This window comes from Octopus bimaculoides, chromosome Z (assembly GCF_046866305.1).
Source record: "Octopus bimaculoides isolate indiv1 chromosome Z, ASM4686630v1, whole genome shotgun sequence".
NCBI lineage: Eukaryota > Metazoa > Mollusca > Cephalopoda > Octopoda > Octopodidae > Octopus > Octopus bimaculoides.
The window spans coordinates 34,302,503-34,321,389 of NC_142944.1; the positions used below are offsets into that span (position 1 = coordinate 34,302,503).

Consider the following 18,887-nt stretch of genomic DNA (forward strand, 5'->3'; position numbering starts at 1 on the left):
CTCTCGCTCTCTCAAACGTATACACATACGTTTGAGAGAGCGAGAGAGGAAGAGGGGGAGAAATGAATAGAGATTGAGAGCAATGTGTATGTTGTTGTCACAGGTCGTGTATGTGTGGTTGTGTGTGTTTTTACGTATTTATGTTATGAAAAATAGGTAAAGAACACTGAGATGAAAGTTTAATCTATGACGTTGTATGTATCACTTTCTCTATGTGCTTGATAAATGTCTGAAAGTTCTCCCATGAATTCTCACACTTCATATCGTAATAATCACGGTACATTGCCTCATCAATATGTGACCATTTCATGTTACCACATGATCCACTTTTATATTTCAGTCTACATTTTATCCGTGACCAGAATGCCTCTACACTATTGGTACATACCCCACTAACGGGATCAACAAAATTCCGTGAATGGTTCACGGTACCATGAATGTATCCCAGTTTCTGAAGATTTTGGTAACTTGGGCCACATATCCGTGAAAATCGTAGTTCCTGGCTCCACATTTTCAATGATTGCAGCTTCTAACGTTTCAGCCTTTCTATCAGTTATAATGTTGCAGGTAGCCCTTTTTCTGAGTGACATCGTAAAAGCCTATCACACAAAACTTTTCAACCATTCTGCCAACCTCATATTTCCTCTTGAAAAGCAGGCTTTCATCCACTTGTACAGTGTGGTTCAGTCCACCTTCGGCAGTATTCGTACCATTGAATGGCAATGTCGTTGCTAATGTTGTTTCAACTCATTGAACAGGTTACTGGCAATTCAGATATAAAGTCTGCTATTATTTGAAATAGTGTAAACACTGTCAAGTGGCATTTCTCTAAAAAAGTATTTTTCCTTATAGAGATCGTTTTACTGCATGAATTACATCGCCAAATAACTCCGTCAATAGCACGTTGAAAAGATTCTACGTTGTTTAGAAAAAAAATAATTTAATTTTTTAAAAATTATTTACTTTGTTTAAAAAAAATTATTTACTAATTTGCATATGCGCACACATGTATTCATTTGCACACGCGCACTCACACACGAGTGCACGCGCACTTTTTGTAGGATCGACCACTCACGACTAGCTTGCGCGGGTGCGCGTTCGGGACCACGCTGCTTTAGTAGTACCATATATATATATATATATATACACACATACATACATACATATACAGTAAATCCCAAAAAACGAAGAACAAACACAAGAAAAAAAAAACAACACAAGGACGTGGTACATGCAAAATATTAGCAGACACTCAGGGAAGGAAAGAAAGGTGGTCTTATGTTTCGAGCAAAGCTCTTCATCAGAAAGGAGAAGGGGAAAAGTTCAAAAGGAAAAGCATGTGTGTAGTTACATTCCTGATATTAGGTAATATGATCAATGACATAATCTAATAGTAACATGAATTAGTGCCCAAATTGACTTACTCCCTGAACTCCAACTTGAACTGTAACTAAAAATGAAGGGATGTTATTATTATTGCTTAAATGAGGTTTTGCTTATTGACAGTGCTTCAATCAAGTTGGTACATGCATAATAGAATAAAGGTACAGACAGGCAAGCAACTAGTATCTGGTTAGATTATGACTTTTATATATTTATACAGTTTGAATGTAGAAAAGGATGTTTCAGGCTTTTAAATCACAAGAGATCAATAAAAGATTGGCTGAAGAATGTTCATAATGGTTGTGATATATGTTGGTATGGTCCTGGAATAGTTATAAAATTAGTCAGTAGTATTGATATTAGATAATAGGTTAAGTCAGGTCATTGTAGTTAAAATATAAAAGTGAAAGAGAACACAGAAGACATGCAAGTTCTCCTTTACAGCTGTTTCAAGAATAGATGTGTAATTGATGCAATTCCCTGCAAGCAGTTTGCAACCAGCATTTTAATGGCAGTCTTTTCCATTTTTGGTGTCAAGGTCAGGAGAGGACAGTAAGAGAAAAGAGGTTAAGAGGGAGTAATGGATGGTAATGAATGTGTGAACATGACAAGTGGTGAGATGACAGATAATATGATTGATAAAGTGACAAAGTGACGATTGAAGTAAATTGAGAGATGGATGGAGGTGGGAAGGTAGACACAAGCAGAGTGATGAGGATCGACTAGTCCTAGTGAATTAAGGGGCGAGTAGAGTGATGAAAGGAAGTATGCAAGGTGACCATTCATAGTTTGCAAACTTCAGAGGTGATGGGGAGATAAGAAATGGCAGGATATGAGATAATTGAAGTGAATAGGGAGATGGGTGAAAGAGGGAAGGTGATCAACAGGTAGATAAGAGGATGTATTTCTGGCATGCAGAAGGTAGCAGTAAATATAGGGTTAACAGAATACAATTATGTTCATATACACACATTTAAATGCACTTATATACACACACACATATATTCATAAACACACGAACACATACATATGCATGTGTATGCATATAGAGATCCCAGCCACTGATCTCTATCATCATTTCAATGCATATTTGGTCACAAGTGATACACGCGCACATGCACAGACACACACACGTGTGTGTGTGTCATTCATGCATGTATACTTAGGTATACCTATCTATCTCTTGCGTTCTCTGTCTGTCTGTCTGTCTCTCTCTCTCTATCTATCTATCTATCTCTCTCTGTATATGTGTGTGTGTGTGTATATGCTGGATCACTGCTTTGAATTTTTAGTTAAATGAATGAACCAACCCCAGTACTTCTTTTTTAAGTCTAGTACTTATTCTATTGGTTCCTATTTGCTGAACCACTAAGTTACAGGAGTGCAGACACACCAACACTGGTTGTCAAGCAGTGGTGGAGAGACAAACACATAGACATACATACATACATAAATACATATCTATATATATATTGTAGGCGTAGGAGTGGCTGTGTGGTAAGTAGCTTGCTTACCAACCACATGGTTCTAGGTTCAGTCCCACTGCATGGCACCTTGGACAAGTGTCTTCTACTATAGCCTCAGGCTGACCAAAACCTTGTGAGTGGACTTGGTAGACGGAAACTGAAAGAAGCCCGTCATATATATGTATGTGTGTGTATATGTTTGTGTGTCTGTGTTTGTCCCCCCCAACATCGCTTGACAACCGATGCTGGTGTGTTTACATCCCCATAACTTAGCGGTTGGGCAAAAGAAACCAATAGAATAAGTACTAGGGTTCCAAAGAATAAGTCCTGGGGTCGATTTGCGCGACTGAAGTTAGTGCTCCAGCATGGCCACAGTCAAATGACTGAAACAAGTAAAAGAGTAAAAAAGAGTAAAGAGTATATATATATATATATATATATATATATATATATATATATTCTATTGTGTCTGGGGAGAGTCATTTTCTTTTTGTGCCTTATAATTTAACACACTCACCAGTAAAATTTCCACTTATTTCTTAATTTTTATTTTCCAAAATAAAAATAAGAAATAAGTGGAAATTTTACCGGTGTGTGTGTTAAATTATAAGGCACAAAAAGAAAATGACTCTACCCAGACACAACAGAATATGCTTCAACACACGAACTCACATAAAGAATCTTGCAAACCAAATCCAAAAACAAAATATATATATAAGATGGGCTTCTTTCAGTTTCCATCTACCAAATTCACTCACAAGGCTTTGGTCGATTCAAGGCCATAGTAAAAGACACTTGCCTAAAGTGTCACACACTGGGACTGAACCCAGAACTATGTGGTTTGGAACCAAGCTTTTTATCACACAGCCATGCCTATCTTTTGGAGCAGTGAATGTCAATGCAGATAAAGCTATAAATAATAACAAGTAAATATTGAATTGGAAACCATTTTGAATAGAAAAAGTGAATTGGCTGTTATGAGGCTAAATTTACAGTATAATATATGATATAATATAATATAATTTAGCATGGGCAGATTGGGTAGGATAGTTACAGGCCTTTTGTATGTATGTATGAATGAATATATATATATATATATATATATATATATATATATATATATATATATATATATATATATGTCGACCCAATAGAGGGACCAGCTATCCGAGTTGATAGTACCAGGGTAGATAAAGCAATTAAGAGTATGAAGACCGGGAAAGCCACCGGCCCATCAGGAATCACTGCAGAGATGCTCAAAATATCTGGCAGTGTTGGCTATAGCCTAGTCACCCGTATTACGAACCAGGTGATACACGAAGGAGTCATACCCAATGACTGGTGTAGCAGCATCATAGTCAACTGCTACAAAGGTAAAGGTGACGCTTTAGATACAAATAATTACAGAGGCATCAAGCTGTTAGATCAGGTTATGAAAGTTACAGAGAGGGTCATAGCCCAACTAATTAGGGAGCGAATCAATTTAGATGAGATGCAGTTTGGGTTCGTGCCAGGTAAAAGCACTACTGATGCCTTATTTCTAGTAAGACAGCTGCAGGAGAAATACCTAGCCAAGGATAAACCTCTGTACCTGGCTTTCGTTGACATGGAGAAAGCCTTTGACAGGGTCCCCCGATCCCTTATCTGGTGGTCAATGAGGAAACTTGGGATAGAAGAATGGTTAGTGAGAGCTGTGCGAGCCATGTACAGAGATGCTGCCAGTAAGGTGAGGGCTGGAAATGAGTACAGCAATGAATTCCAGGTAGAGGTAGGGGTCCACCAAGATTCCGTCCTCAGCCCACTCTTATTTATCATAGTCCTCCAGGCAATCACAGAGGAGTTCAAGACAGGTTGCCCCTGGGAGCTCCTCTATGCTGATGACCTTGCCCTAATTGCGGAGTCACTATCAGAACTAGAGGAGAAGTTTCAGGTGTGGAAGCAAGGTCTAGAATTGAAGGGCCTTAGAGTCAACCTAGCTAAAACCAAAATCCTAATAAGTAGGAAGGTAGATAAAACACAAACCCCTTCAGGTAGATGGCCCTGCTCAGTATGTAGAAAAGAAGTAGGTAGTAACTCCATAAGATGTACCCGGTGCAAGCTATGGACACATAAGAGGTGCAGCAACATCAAAGGCAGGTTAACTAGCAAGTTAGTTTTTGTTTGTGGCAGATGTTCAGGTGCAATAAAGACTGTAAACAAACAGGAAACAACTTCTATCTCATTCCAGGGTAAAAAACTAGAGGTAGTCGATAGCTTCCGCTATCTGGGTGACCAAGTTAGTAGTGGGGGTGGGTGCGCTGAAAGTGTAGCTGCTAGAATAAGAATAGCCTGGGCAAAGTTTAGAGAGCTCTTACCCCTGCTGGCGACAAAGGGACTCTCACTCAGAGTAAAAGGCAGACTGTATGATGCATGTGTACGAACAGCCATGCTACATGGCAGGGAAACATGGGCTGTAACTGCTGAGGACATACGTAAGCTCGCAAGGAATGAAGCTAGTATGCTCCATTGGATGTGTAATGTCAATGTGAATACCCGTCAGAGTGTAAGTATCTTGAGAGAAAAGCTGAACATTAGAAGCATCAGTTGTGGTGTGCAAGAGAGACGATTGCACTGGTATGGACATGTGGTGAGAATGGATGAGGATAGCTGCGTGAAAAAGTGCCACACCCTAGCAGTTGAGGGAACCTGTGGAAGAGGTAGGCCCAGGAAGACCTGGGCTGAGGTGGTGAGGCAAGACCTTCGTACATTGGGCCTCACCGAGGCGATGACTACTGACCGAGACCTTTGGAAATGTGTTGTGCGTGAGAAGACCCGGCAAGCCAAGTAAGATCGTTGCCAGTGCCCTTGGACTGGCTCTTGTGCGGGTGGCACATAAGATGCACCATTTTGAGCGTGGCCGTTGCCGGTACCGCCTGACTGGCCTCCATAGGATTTTCGAGCGAGATCGTTGCCAGTGCCCCTGGACTGGCTTGTGCGGGTGGCACATAAAAGGCACCATTTCGAGCGTGGCTGTTGCCAGTATCGCCTGACTGGCCTTCGTGCAGGTGACACGTAAAAGCACCTACTACACTCTCTGAGTGGTTGGCGTTAGGAAGGGCATCCAGCTGTAGAAACTCTGCCAAATTTAGACTGGAGCCTGGTGTTGCCATCCGGTTTCACCAGTCCTCAGTCAAGTCGTCCAACCCATGCTAGCATGGAAAGCAGACGTTAAACGATGATGATGATGATGATGAATAATATTAGGGATAAAATCCAAAATTACAGGTAAAAACTCAATTAAAATCAATTTATTAAAAATTAAAATTAAATTAAGTTTCACAGTATAAAATATAGACAAATATATAGTTTTAGGGAAAAGAACCAAGTTTCAAGAACTCATCGATGAAAATCCACTATCACATATAGAAAAATTAATAAGTAAAAGCACAATAACTAAGTATAATATAATACAAAGTAAATATCATAAGATCAAGATAATAAACCTTGGTTCTTTTCCCTAATACTATATATATATATATATATATATATATATATTGATAATTTAGAGAAGAACCATCAAAGTAATTTTTAAACAAATTTTTTACCCCACCCCATAAATTCTAAAAGTTTCACTCTTTTTGGAATGGTTTTTTTGTTTTTTTTTAAATCAGAGTTTAAAATGCAGACAATCCAAATTTTTGGTTTAAACTCTGATTTAAAAAAAAAAAAAACATTCCAAAAAGAGTGAAACTTTTAGAATTTATGGGGTGGGGGTAAAAAATTTGTTTAAAAATTACTTTTTTTTCATAATTATATGAATTCCCCGCCAAATAAAAAATGTTATGGAATGCTTATATCAGAATTCCACCTCCCAATCAAGTAAACGTATTGACAGAGTCCAACACTATAATTCAAATAATTATTCTATGAAGGTCTGGTTCCCAAACGCTTAACAAGGGGAATAACTCCTTTTTACACAGTCAATTAATGTGCAGTGTTTTCCAACAGAAATAGGTAACGTTTCCAAAATTTGAGGCTTTGAACTTAAGTGGCTTGAATTTAGATCACTTTAATCTTTTGTTACATTTCTGTTGAAATATACTTAATTTGTTTCGATGAAGAATTTAGTAAAATAAATTTGTCATCATTAAGATAATATTTGGAATATAAATTAACATGAAATGTTTTCAAGATGACTAATGGTATCTTAGCATCATTTAGTAAGACCTTTGTTAGCCACTCTCCAGCTACCTGTTTAAAGCTGTATATGACTGTTGGACGCCCACACTTAGAGTTTGCATCACCAGTCTTGAACCCCCATTTTGCTCAGCATATCAATCTCTTGGAAACTGTTCTGAAATATGCAAATGAAAACCTGCCAATAGGTACCTACCACACTCTGAACGTTTTGTTTCCCTGGTCATGGATACATTAAAGTTCCAACATCTGGCTATTAACTTGGTAGACACTCATTATATTATCCACCATTTTTTCAGTAACAACTTTGGGCATCTTTTTGAATTCCATATGTGGACATGCTAACACTTGTAGACATGCTTACAAAATCAAAACAGAACACAGCACCTATAACTTTTAAAAACAATTTTTCATGCTGAGAATTGCAGAAATATGGAATAAATTACCTGCATCAGCCATCAAACCTTCCATGCTTCCTGAAATTCACTATCAGTACTCCTGATACTCACCTCTACTTTTCTTTTTAACAACTCTTTCACTGTTCACTTCTTGTGCATTATTCTATGTTCTGTGTTCATGCACTTTTGGCTACTTTCTTTTTATTTTTGGTGAGTTGTAGTGCTCCTGAGCACTGTAATACAAGGGGGGAGGGTTAGAGAAAAGGCATGTGGCTAAGTGGTTAGGGTATTCAACTTATGATCATAGGATCATGAGTTCATACCTGACAGCACATTGTGTCCTTGAACAAGACACTTTATTTCGCATTGCTTCAGTCCACTCAGTAGGCAAAAATGAGCGGTACCTGCATTTCAAAGGGCCAGCCTTGTCACATTTTGTATGATGCTGAATCTCCCTGAGACCTATGTTAAGGGTGCATGTGTCTTGTGGAGTGCTCAGCCACTTGCATGTTAATTTCACGAGCAGGCTTCCAATGATCGGATCAACTGGAATACTCGTCATAACCAATGGAGTGCCAGTCAGAGGAAACAGAGGTGAGTGAGTAATGTGGAGTGGTGAGAATGGGGAGACAGTGAAAGAAGAGACTGCATGAATGGAATGGGCAGTGGTATTACTATGTTGAAGAAGAGTGATGAGAATGAAAGTAAAGTTTATGAGAAGGATGGTAAAAATTTACAGCAAGATCCTGGTCAGTTGAAATGGGAAGGAATGTGTATAATTACAAGACATAGCTAATTAAAACACAGCAGCAAAAAATAAAGGACATAAGCCAACCATAAGTGTGGGAACTAAATCAGGTCCAAAATTTGTATTTGTACATAAATCAAATCAGATAAATCCAATAATGGAAAAATAATGTTTCAAATCAATCCAAAACTTTTCTGTGCTTGCTCATTTTGATGATCAAGTTTTTCAGGCATGTTCAAAGCATTTTCTTTGTGCACCCCTGCCCAAATTTTAGGAGGTGCACTTGCACCTTCTGCACACCCTGTTCCCAAGCCTATAAAGCCAACACAAATAATTAAATGATGAATAAGAAGAGGCTGGAGAGCAGAATCATAGGAAGTTGGGGTCTATATTAAAGCCAGGTGCTACAAAGGTACACATGTTGAAGATAAAGTGTTGTTTTTTGTGTTTGTGGGTCTTGTGAGATTCAGAGTTTTAAAGAACTCCACAGGTTGAGAACTGGTTTGAGGATTATCTCAGAAAATTGAAGTGATGTGCTATAAGTTTTGATGTTATTATAAGTGTCAAAAAGGCAGCAAGTTGGCAGAATTATTAGCATCTATCTTTGCGTTCTGAGCTCAAATTCTGCTAAGGTTGACTTTGCCTTTCGTTCTTTCATGGTTCATAAAATAAGTACCAGTTAAACACTGTGATTAATATAATCAACTAGCCCCTTCCCCATAATTACTGACTCTGTACCAAAATTTGAAACCAGTGTAAGCATTAACCAATGGTTTGCAAAATCTGTTTCCCAAACAATGATTAGTTTGACCAAGTACAGAGATGTGGAGAACTTTCAATTTATACAGTACATTTGGTCAAGTAAGGTACAGTCAAAATAGTAATCATGTCGACTCAAGACATTGGGGACCTACTAGAGTAGATGTATTGGAAATTAAAGGATAAGTAAGATAACACAATACAAAAATACTTGTAAGTGCCAAGTTCAGGACTACTGATATTGTTCAGAAAATATGATATAGGGGAGCAGGGTAAAGAATAATATAGCAGTGCTACATTTTTGCTAATGAGTCATCAAGGAAGTGCAAGTTGTATCATTGTACATCTTGAGTTGAGAAAAAAGGAAGGGATAAAGATCCTCCCCCAAGTCATATACATCAGTTTCCTGGTTTCTGAGGTGTATATATTCACCCCCTGGATGGGAAGCCAGTCCATTGCAAGATTACTCATTTTTAGCCTGCTGAGTGAGCTGGAGCAACATGAAATGAAGTGTTTAGCTCAAGAACACAATGCATTGCCTGGCTGAGGAATCAAAACCATAATCTTACATGCCAGATTATTTCTAGCAATATAAACAAATAGTTGCTGTTATTCAGCAAATTTATAATTATTGCCTAGTTTTCATCTGGATTAATGGAGAATCTTGCCTCTCACAATATAGAAACATTTCTTATGGCATCAGCAGACAAAATGGAAGAGGCGTTGCCTCAGAGGATAGTGAGGGAGACATACTGGAACAGCCACTCTAACTCGCGAGTCTCACACTTGCAGAAAGCAGTCTCTGCCCCCGATAGCAGTAAGCAGGGTTATGGTCTGGGCCAAGAATGTTAGAGATCTCAACTGCCAGAGGTTCAGCCATAAACCTATCAGAAAGAGATTGGTACTGTGACAGTTTGTTTTTCTCAGCCTGATGAGAAATAGAGCCTGGGCTGGAAGCTGACAACACTAGAGGTGTCATAGCATGCAGCAATAATCTTTAAAGATGTTTTTATTTTTAAATAAATAGATATAATAGAAATAAGGTAATTTTGCCGAATATGGATATTTTCTTTTGACCTTGACCTCTGGTACTAGATGGAAGTGACGTAGCAGCCGAGGATTCTTGGCAATATTAGAATCCTTGAATTCTAATGTATAATGCTTATACATTAGAATTCATATAGAATATGCTATAAAACGTTTATCAAGTCACTTTCATAAATGTTAGCAGTAACTTTGCGTAAGCAATGCTAGAATTCCCGAATTATAACAATATTGTGCCTACATACAACTTTTGTGATAAGTGTCGGCTGCAAAGTTGCTTCCGCTTTGTACTGGCGTACAAGATCTCCGAATTCGGCCAGATTACCAAAATTTTTTTCATAACTTTATTGAAGAAAGAATTTTTTCATATTGCTACTATTGAAAGGTAGCGAGCTGAGAGAATTGGAACTCAGGAGAAAATACTTTAGCAGTATTTAGCTACATGTGCTTAACTTCTGATTTCGTGCCACAGCAAAATCATTTTGCCTTACATCCTCCTGCAGTCGACAAAATTAGTATAAATGCCTATATACACCTCTAAAACTTGTAGTCTGGTGTCATTATCAGAAATTAATACATTTCTCATTGACTGCTCGTGGAAATACGAAACTTTCAAAGGTCTACCAAAATCAACCAACATTTTTTAACGATACTTACTTTCCGGAAATTATGAAAATGTATATAAGTTATTTTATTGAATTGTGTCTTATAAAATATATAAATAAAATTCTTTATTTATTTTGAACATTTTCAAATAGTAACAACACTGATATGATTATTTTTTGTACTGCATGTTTTATGCCTTACTTTCGTATACAAAGGTGACATTAAAGTCATTCGGTTGTTCGGTTTTTCCGCTGTCTGGTAATTTAACTTTAATTTAACATTGTGCATTTCAGATTGATATTTTTTCCCTCTATGTATTATTTAATCTCCTATAATTCCATTTACCTTTCAACATTAATTGAAATTGTATATATAAAGCGTTAGCAGTTTTTAAATATTTATTACCTTTGTCGTTGTTTACATTATTTTAATTATATAAAATGAAGAATAATGTAGGATCAAAGAAAGTACATGTTTATATTTAAAAATATAAGCAGATAAGAATTCAAATTATTTATGCAACATTGTTTCTCATGTATTTGCACGTGCAAGCGCTTGTGGTGAAATAACGACTCTAGAGTGCATCGTGTATTTTTTGCGAATTGACTACTTTTTCTTTCGACAGTCAACACTAAACGGATATATATATATAATTTATTTGTTTCAGTATTGGACAGTGGCCATACTGGGGTACCGCCTTGGAGAATTATTAGTCGAATGTAAGACAAACACAGACTCAAAGACACGCATAAATATACATATATGCGACGGGCTTCTTTCGGTTCCACCCACAAGACTTTGGTCAGCCCAAGGTGCTCGGTAGTGGGACTGAACCCCGAACCATGTGGTTGTTAAGCAAGCTTCTTACCACAGTGCCACGCCTGTGCCTATATATATATGTGTGTATATATAGGTCCGCTTTCATATCCCATGGTTGAGATCCATGCAGAAAGCTATATATTGTTTTTTACTTACTTTTCTGGCCTCTCTCCCTTGTTCCTGAATTTAATTGTTGCTGTTTCCTTCCCCTGGTGATGATGTTTTTTGTGTCTTTTTTGCTCCAGGGTGTGAACAAGTATTGCAAGCACCCTATCATGGCGCCATTTATAATCTACCTTGATATAAATATATATATATATATTGATATCTATATACTTAGATATATGTATATATCTTTGTGTCTGTGTTTGTCCCCACCATCACTGCTTGGCAACCAGTGTTGGTGCATTTAGGTCTCTATAACCTAGCAGTTCGGCAAAAGAGACTTATAGAGTAAGTATTAAGCTTAAAAAATAAGTCCCACGGTCGATTTGTTTGACTGAACACCTTTCAAGGCGGTACTCCAGCATGGCTGCAGTCAAATAACTGAAACAAGTAAAAGAATGTGTGTGTGTGTGTGAACAAATAAAAGACAGTAGCACTCTACACATTCTGTTGGAGTAATGTGTATATATATTTAATAACATAATGAGGTGGATGCATTCCTTACCCACAAAATATTAAGTGGTGTGTTATTGTATAGACCAGTGTATCAGTCAGGGGCCTGGAGAGCCAAGGGCAGCTCATGATTATTCTCACAGCCCCTTTGGATTTTGAAAGGACATCATCCTTCCTGATGCCCAAAAGCAGCCTTGTTCTGTCTTACTTTGCCAAATTTCTGTTGTAGGCCATGTGTATGTATATATAAATATGGAGAGAGACAGTGACAGTGAGAGAGCGTTTTTTTGTCCCCTTGTCTTAACATCATACAATAGTTGTAATCAGGCATCACTATCACACAGTTGAGAGTTGGCAACAAGAAAGGTATTGACTACGAATTCCATCTGAACCCTTCATATACAGAAAAATGATGTTAAAATGATTTCGATGATGATGATAATATATATTACATTCTTGAAGTTGTCGTTTTTGATGCAAGGTATCCTTGATGATAGCCATGTTTTTCACCTATCAATTCCTTCAGTCCACCACACCACACACTATAAAGAACTAAAAGTGCTACAACACATCATCAGCCTTATGAAAGTTTATATAGTATACATATAAATATATATATTTTTACATACACGTGGCTGATGCCATTGCCGCCTGATTGGCTCCCATGCCGGTGGCACTAAAAACACTCATTATACTCTCGGAGTGGTTGACGTTAGCAAGGGCATCCAGCTGTAGAAACATTGCCAGATCAGATTGGAGCCTGGTGCAGCCTCCTGGCTTGCCAGTGCCCAGTCAAACCATCCAACCCATGCCAGCATGGAAAATGGACGATAAATGATGATATATGTATGTATATCTGAAAGTATAGCTCCTAGAATAAGAATGGGCTGAGCAAGGTTCAGAGCTGCTACCACTGTTAGTAAGAAATGGCCTCTCACTCAGAGTGAAAGGCAGATTGTATGATGCCTCTGTACGTACAGCTATGTTACATGGCAGATGGCAGTGAGATATGGACTGTGACATATTAAGAACATGTGAAGGCTTGAAAGAAATGAAACCAGCATGCTCCACTGGGTGGGTAATGTCATTGTGCACATTTGACAATGTAAATGATTTAAGAGGAAAACTACGTATAAGAGGCATCATGTTGCATGCAAGAGAGAAGACTGCACTGGTGTGGTGATGTGATGTGTATGGATGTGGACAGCTGCATTAAAAAGTGCCAATCTCTAATTGTGGAGAGAACATGTAGAAGGGGCAAACCCAGGAAGATGTAGAACAAAGTGGTGAGAAAGAATCTTCAGATGTTGGTCCTCACACAGGGCATGACAAGGGACCAAGACTTCTGACTGTTTGCTGTGGTTGAGAAGACATGTTAATCTAAGTAAAATTGTGATTGTCCTTGCATACAGGTGTGTCCCCTGCATCTCTCTTCAGCTGAGTGATATTAATTTTGCGGGCTCATGGGTGCTGGTGTAAAAAGCACCTATGCTGATGCCACATGAAAAGCACTCAGTACACTCTGTAAAGTGGTTGGCATTAGGAAAGGCATCCAGCCAGAGAAACCATGCCAAAGCAGACATGGAGCCTGAGCAGCTTTTCAGCTGGCCAGCTCCTGTCAAACTGTCCAACCCATACCTCTGGTCATTAAATGATGATGATGATATAATATACTCACCTAGGTATGTGTGTATGTGGAGAGAGAGAGCAAGTAAAAGGGAATTTTTGAAAATGCAAGTTGGATCCTCAGTCAGCACTTTGAAGACTTTGTCTGACAAAATGCTTATGGTTTACATTAAAATGAATCTATATTAGCATATATTAATGCAAACCATGCATTTAAGTGGTGAGTTCAAATTGCATGAGCTACGTGCATGCATGTATGATGGTGATTAAGATCATTTTTCATCAACATTATTAACATGACTTAACATCCACTTTTCAAGCTTGTATGAGTCAGACAGGGTTTATTGAGGCAGGTTCTCTACAGCTGGATGCCCTTCCTGTTCTCAAGCTTCACCTGTTTCCCATGGCCTGACATGTTTTCCATGGAAGACTGGAAAAGAACATCATCACATGTATGATAGCGATGCTTATTTATGACCATGTAATGTCAAGACAATAGTACATACACACACACACACAGTTATGTATGCACACACATATGTATGCAATAGACTTCTTTCAGTTTCTGTCAGCCAACTCATTCACAAGGTTTTTGGTTGGCTTGAGGTTACAGTAGAAGACACTTGCTCGAAGTGAATCCAATTCTATTATGTTTTTGAAGCAAGCTTCTCAATCATACAACCATACCTATGTCTTTGTTATTCATAACAGCAGCATTAAATTATTGTCATAATCAATCAACTATTACAGTTCATCATTTTGTATATAATTTCTTATTTTGACATTTGCATTAATTGTAATTAATTCAGTGGAAATAACATTTATATTTTTTTTAGAAATAACTGTTTCTAATTCTTACTAAAAATTAATGATTTAAAAAATTTTTTTTTTTACCTTAACAGTTTATTATGAATTTCTTGTCTGTGGCATATCGGCAATTTGCCAATATATTCTTTCAAACCAATACAAAATTACTTTCAGGTAAGTTTTCCAAAATATGTGCACTGATTTTAGATACTATAGTAAATGTTTTTTGCGAAGATACCATTTTACCATTTTGACGTTATATGCACACACACACACATGCACACATGTATATACATTTGTACACTTCCCAGCTAGGTTTTAGGTTGTCCCACTGCATGGCACCATGAACAAGTGTCTTTGACTATAGTTCTGTGAATGGATTTGGAAGAAGGAAACTAAAAGAAGTTGATAGTATATAGATATATCCACACGCAAATACATGAAATACACATCACTCCACACAATGCACACACATACACATCAGTACATGAAATGCACATCACTCCAACATGTTACTTATACACATACACACACACAGGCCCACATAATTTTAACCTCACCCATATACATATACTCACTTGCCCCATTCACACATATGCACTCACACTCACCATTCTCTGTGCACCATAGTTTGGCCAGGTCACCATTATTATCTCCCTTCCATTCAGCCTCTTTCATCATGTGGAACCATTAATCTCTACACATTGTTTTCTCTCTCTGTTTGTTTCCCTCTCAATCCTTTCTGTCGAAAAGTGTAGGCTTGAATTGTCAAAGTTTTCTCCATTCTTCTTGGGCGTTAAACTAATACACCTGCTTGTTGTTCCTTCACCTGTCTTCATCTTTTGTTTTCTGTAAATTTGAACTATATACATACATGCATACATACATATACACACGCACACACATTACATTACATGGAAAAATGCGAGCATGAAAAGTAATATTCTTAAGATTATAAACCTGTAAAAGTACAGGTCAAGTTATTACACCTGTAAAAGTATAGGTCAAAGCTATTATTTCTAGTAAAGTAAAGAATAAGAAACTTTTTACTTAAAATATTGCAGCAAAGAATGTCAGTTCTTCTAATTTATCACTCTTTACAGTTCTCATCTATTAAATTAATTGTACAAAACTGTTCAGCTAATTTGTTTGTTTGTCTAATCAGTCACTTTTTTATGTATTTCATGTAGTAAATTAGCCAAATTCTACTTAAATAAGTATAGTGTTATTTGTAAACTATAATAAAATAAGTTTTAATATTCAAATTTTAATTTTAGCTTCAGTATTTTAAGTAAAAAGTTTCTTATTCTTTACTTTACAAGAAGTAATAACTTGTCCTGTACTTTTCCAGGTTTATAATCTTAAGAATATGACTTTTCATGCTTGCATTTTTCCTTGTAATCCATGATTTTTCCAGGCATTGCTGTTATATGATAATTAATAATGTGTCAATTAATAATTTAAGATTTTACCTTATAAAGTACTGAAAGATAATATTTCAATTTTTCCATGTAAGTGATGATAATATTTCAATTATCTTCATGTTTAATTTAAATATATGTTGTGATTGAATTATTTGATATTATCCATCCACACCAAATTAATGGCAAGGATTTTTACCATGTTGTTGGTTGCATCATGGCTCACCAAAAGTTACAAACAACGACCCCAAAACCATCAGTTACCAAGTTCACCTTAAGTAACCTAATTTTGCAATATTAGGAGGTCACAGGAATTCATTCAATGGAGAAAAAAATTTCCAATGATTCCAGGATTTGCAGCATATTAGGTCAGGGTATTTGATTCCATGCAAAAAACCAAATTTTTTTTTCTTAGTGAAGATCATGCAGGTGTTAATATAGAAATTGACCATAATTTTGTTGTTATTTAGCCTCACATCAACCCTGATACTGCAAACGTATCATCAAAGACATTCCAGCCTTCAGCAAACTGTCTTTTTAGGGATAATCTAGGACATTGCATACAATGGGCATGTGATTTAGGTAGGGGGATACTTTGACTACTATTTTTAGTGTGTCGAGCGACCATTGGTTCAATTGCGTGATGAGATTTTTTTACACATATATGTGTAATATGTATATATATCATCGGCAGAAGTTAGAGAGTAAGTCAAAGGCTTAGAGTTTTATATATTGGAACTTATCAAACACAAATTTGTCCATTGTCACTCTGTAACTTGTGATGAAATAACTTCTAAAATACTAAACTTTGTCAAAAATGTTAAGAGTAAACCCTGTTGTATGTGACACATTCTACCAGTATCAGAAGTTTGAAAGTGTCTAGTAAAAAAAAATTGATGAAATAATCTGTATGTCTAATTGAATAGATCCGAAATGTAGGAAAGGCAAAGTTGACTTCGGCAGAATTTGAACTCAGAACATAAAGACAGATGAAATACCACTTCTAAAATACAAAATTTTGTCAAAAACGTTAAGAATAAAGTGTTTAGTTAAAAAAAGATTAATTAAATAATCTCTATGTCAAAGTCGACCTCGGCGAAATTTGAACTCAAAACATAAAAAGAGATGGAATACCGCTAAGCATTTTGCCCAGCGTGCTAATGTTTCTGCCAGCTCACTGCCTTAGAATGTAAACATTCGTTTTAGAAATATATTCTTTATTCTTATTGCTTAGGTGTTACTTCCTTACTTACTGACATGAAACTTCGTAACATTTTACCTCATAACTCTTTTTCTACTAATTTTTGTTTGAATTCCTCATGCATTGTTCTATCATTTAAGCCTAAGAAAAAGTATACTTTTAATTTAAAATTAAAAAATTTATGTTAATTGAAGATGAATATCTTTCTTACTGCCCACTTGAGGTCTGACATATTTTGATGCAACTTTTTTTCTATTGAACCAAATCTCAAACTATTTATGCCAAAGTGTAGCTGAGGAGGTGTCCTCTTTAAAACTATTAACAGTTTGCAGTTTAGTTAAGAACTGAATTAGTGGTGAAGCTTGGAAACTGCTGTAATTGATGAAATGGTGGACTTAAGAATATATTCAACCACTACCATGGTTGAATGATACATACATACACACACACACACACACACACATATGTTTATGAATTTGTTTTGCAAAATTCCTGATGTGAAATCGTATGTTGAAACAGATATTGTTATATTTTGGGGTGGTCATTTTTTTTTTTTTGTCAAATAAACACATGCACTACATATTTGTTCTTCCCTTGTTTATTATTGTTCTTATTTTATCTTATGTCCATTGTCTGGAAATCTTATGTCTATTGTCTGGAAATCTTTTGTCACATATCTATGACCTCTTTAACGACCTTTCCATTTTCCATCCATGTGTATCTGATGAAAGATTTCTAGACAATGGACATAAGATAAAATAAGAAATTTCACTTGCTTCTACAAAAATTGCAATGCACGGGTGTTGTTGCTGTCAGTTCTCCCATCAACAAACCTACTTGCTTCATACTTTGACGCCATGTGAAATGAGACATTAGAAAACAGATAAGGTTCAATGACAAGAGAGACTTCTAACTCTAAGATAATGCCTCAATAATACATTTTTGATGTTGGCCACCAACTCAGTCTTGGTATTACAGGCAGAGCATTTGGTGTCTTTCTCACATAGTGATCCATGGGATTACAGTTAGGGGAATTAGGCCACCAGAAATTGGGGTTGGTGAAATTGTAGAATTTCTCCAACAACCACTTCAAACTTTTTCTAGAGGTATGGCATAGAGCTGAATCATGCTGCTACACATGGCCTTCCAGCAGTAACCCTCTCCAGCCAGGGTTTGACAATCTCCAGCAACATAACAGCTGTATGAATTGAACCTAAGGCCTCATTCAAAGATGTGGGGCTCATGAAATCATTCTCACTGGAGATATATCCAAAGACAGTTTTGGGGAACTTGGTTTTCAGGATGTCTGTGTCACATCTTATATAACCTTTTCAGTATTCACAGAACATTGAGCAGCAGTCATGATGCCAGCATTTTGATACCCAGTGTGAATCTTCATGATCCATTCACAAGGCTTCAAGTCCTCCATAGCTAACTTTTTCTCAAGTACAACTTTATGCTCTCCGACACCACTGACTGTTCCTGAAGAATGGAGACATAAAAAATTGTCACATTTAGTCCAAAGACTCTATGTCTATCGTTGTCTTGGGAGGGTCATTACTTCAATAATAATAACATATGCACACACTGGTACAGTATCACTTCTTCCTCATTAGTCACTTGGTTAAATATCTAACCAACTAATCAATCATTTGTTTAATGTGCTGGTTAATCAAGTAATCAGTTGTTTGTCAGTAAGAGTTCTTTTGTCACTATTCATAACCCTTTTAGTGACTTCCCTCTCCCTAAAATACACACACACAATGTGTTATTTGCCAGGAGCACCTGTATACAATCTGCCTCATCACCTTTCAC

General features: G+C 36.8%; 1 protein-coding gene and 1 pseudogene across 3 annotated transcripts in view; one reads left to right on the forward strand and one right to left on the reverse strand.

The window, feature by feature from the left end:
• Positions 1–18,887, forward strand: part of LOC106868883 (small ribosomal subunit protein uS12m) — a 30,286-nt gene that overhangs the window by 5,540 nt on the left and 5,859 nt on the right. The window contains exons 1-2 of one of the 3 annotated variants that reach the window (XM_014914333.3): positions 10,752–10,838; positions 14,546–14,624. In XM_014914333.3, the coding sequence (XP_014769819.1) occupies positions 14,552–14,624 (73 nt within the window). In that variant the 5' untranslated portion in view covers positions 10,752–10,838; positions 14,546–14,551. Of the gene's footprint in view, positions 1–10,734; positions 10,839–14,545; positions 14,625–18,887 lie in introns of those variants that run through there. The other 2 variants (XM_014914334.3, XM_089365173.1) reach the window with 2 other exon arrangements.
• On the reverse strand, positions 66–7,496 carry LOC149132209 (uncharacterized; annotated as a pseudogene).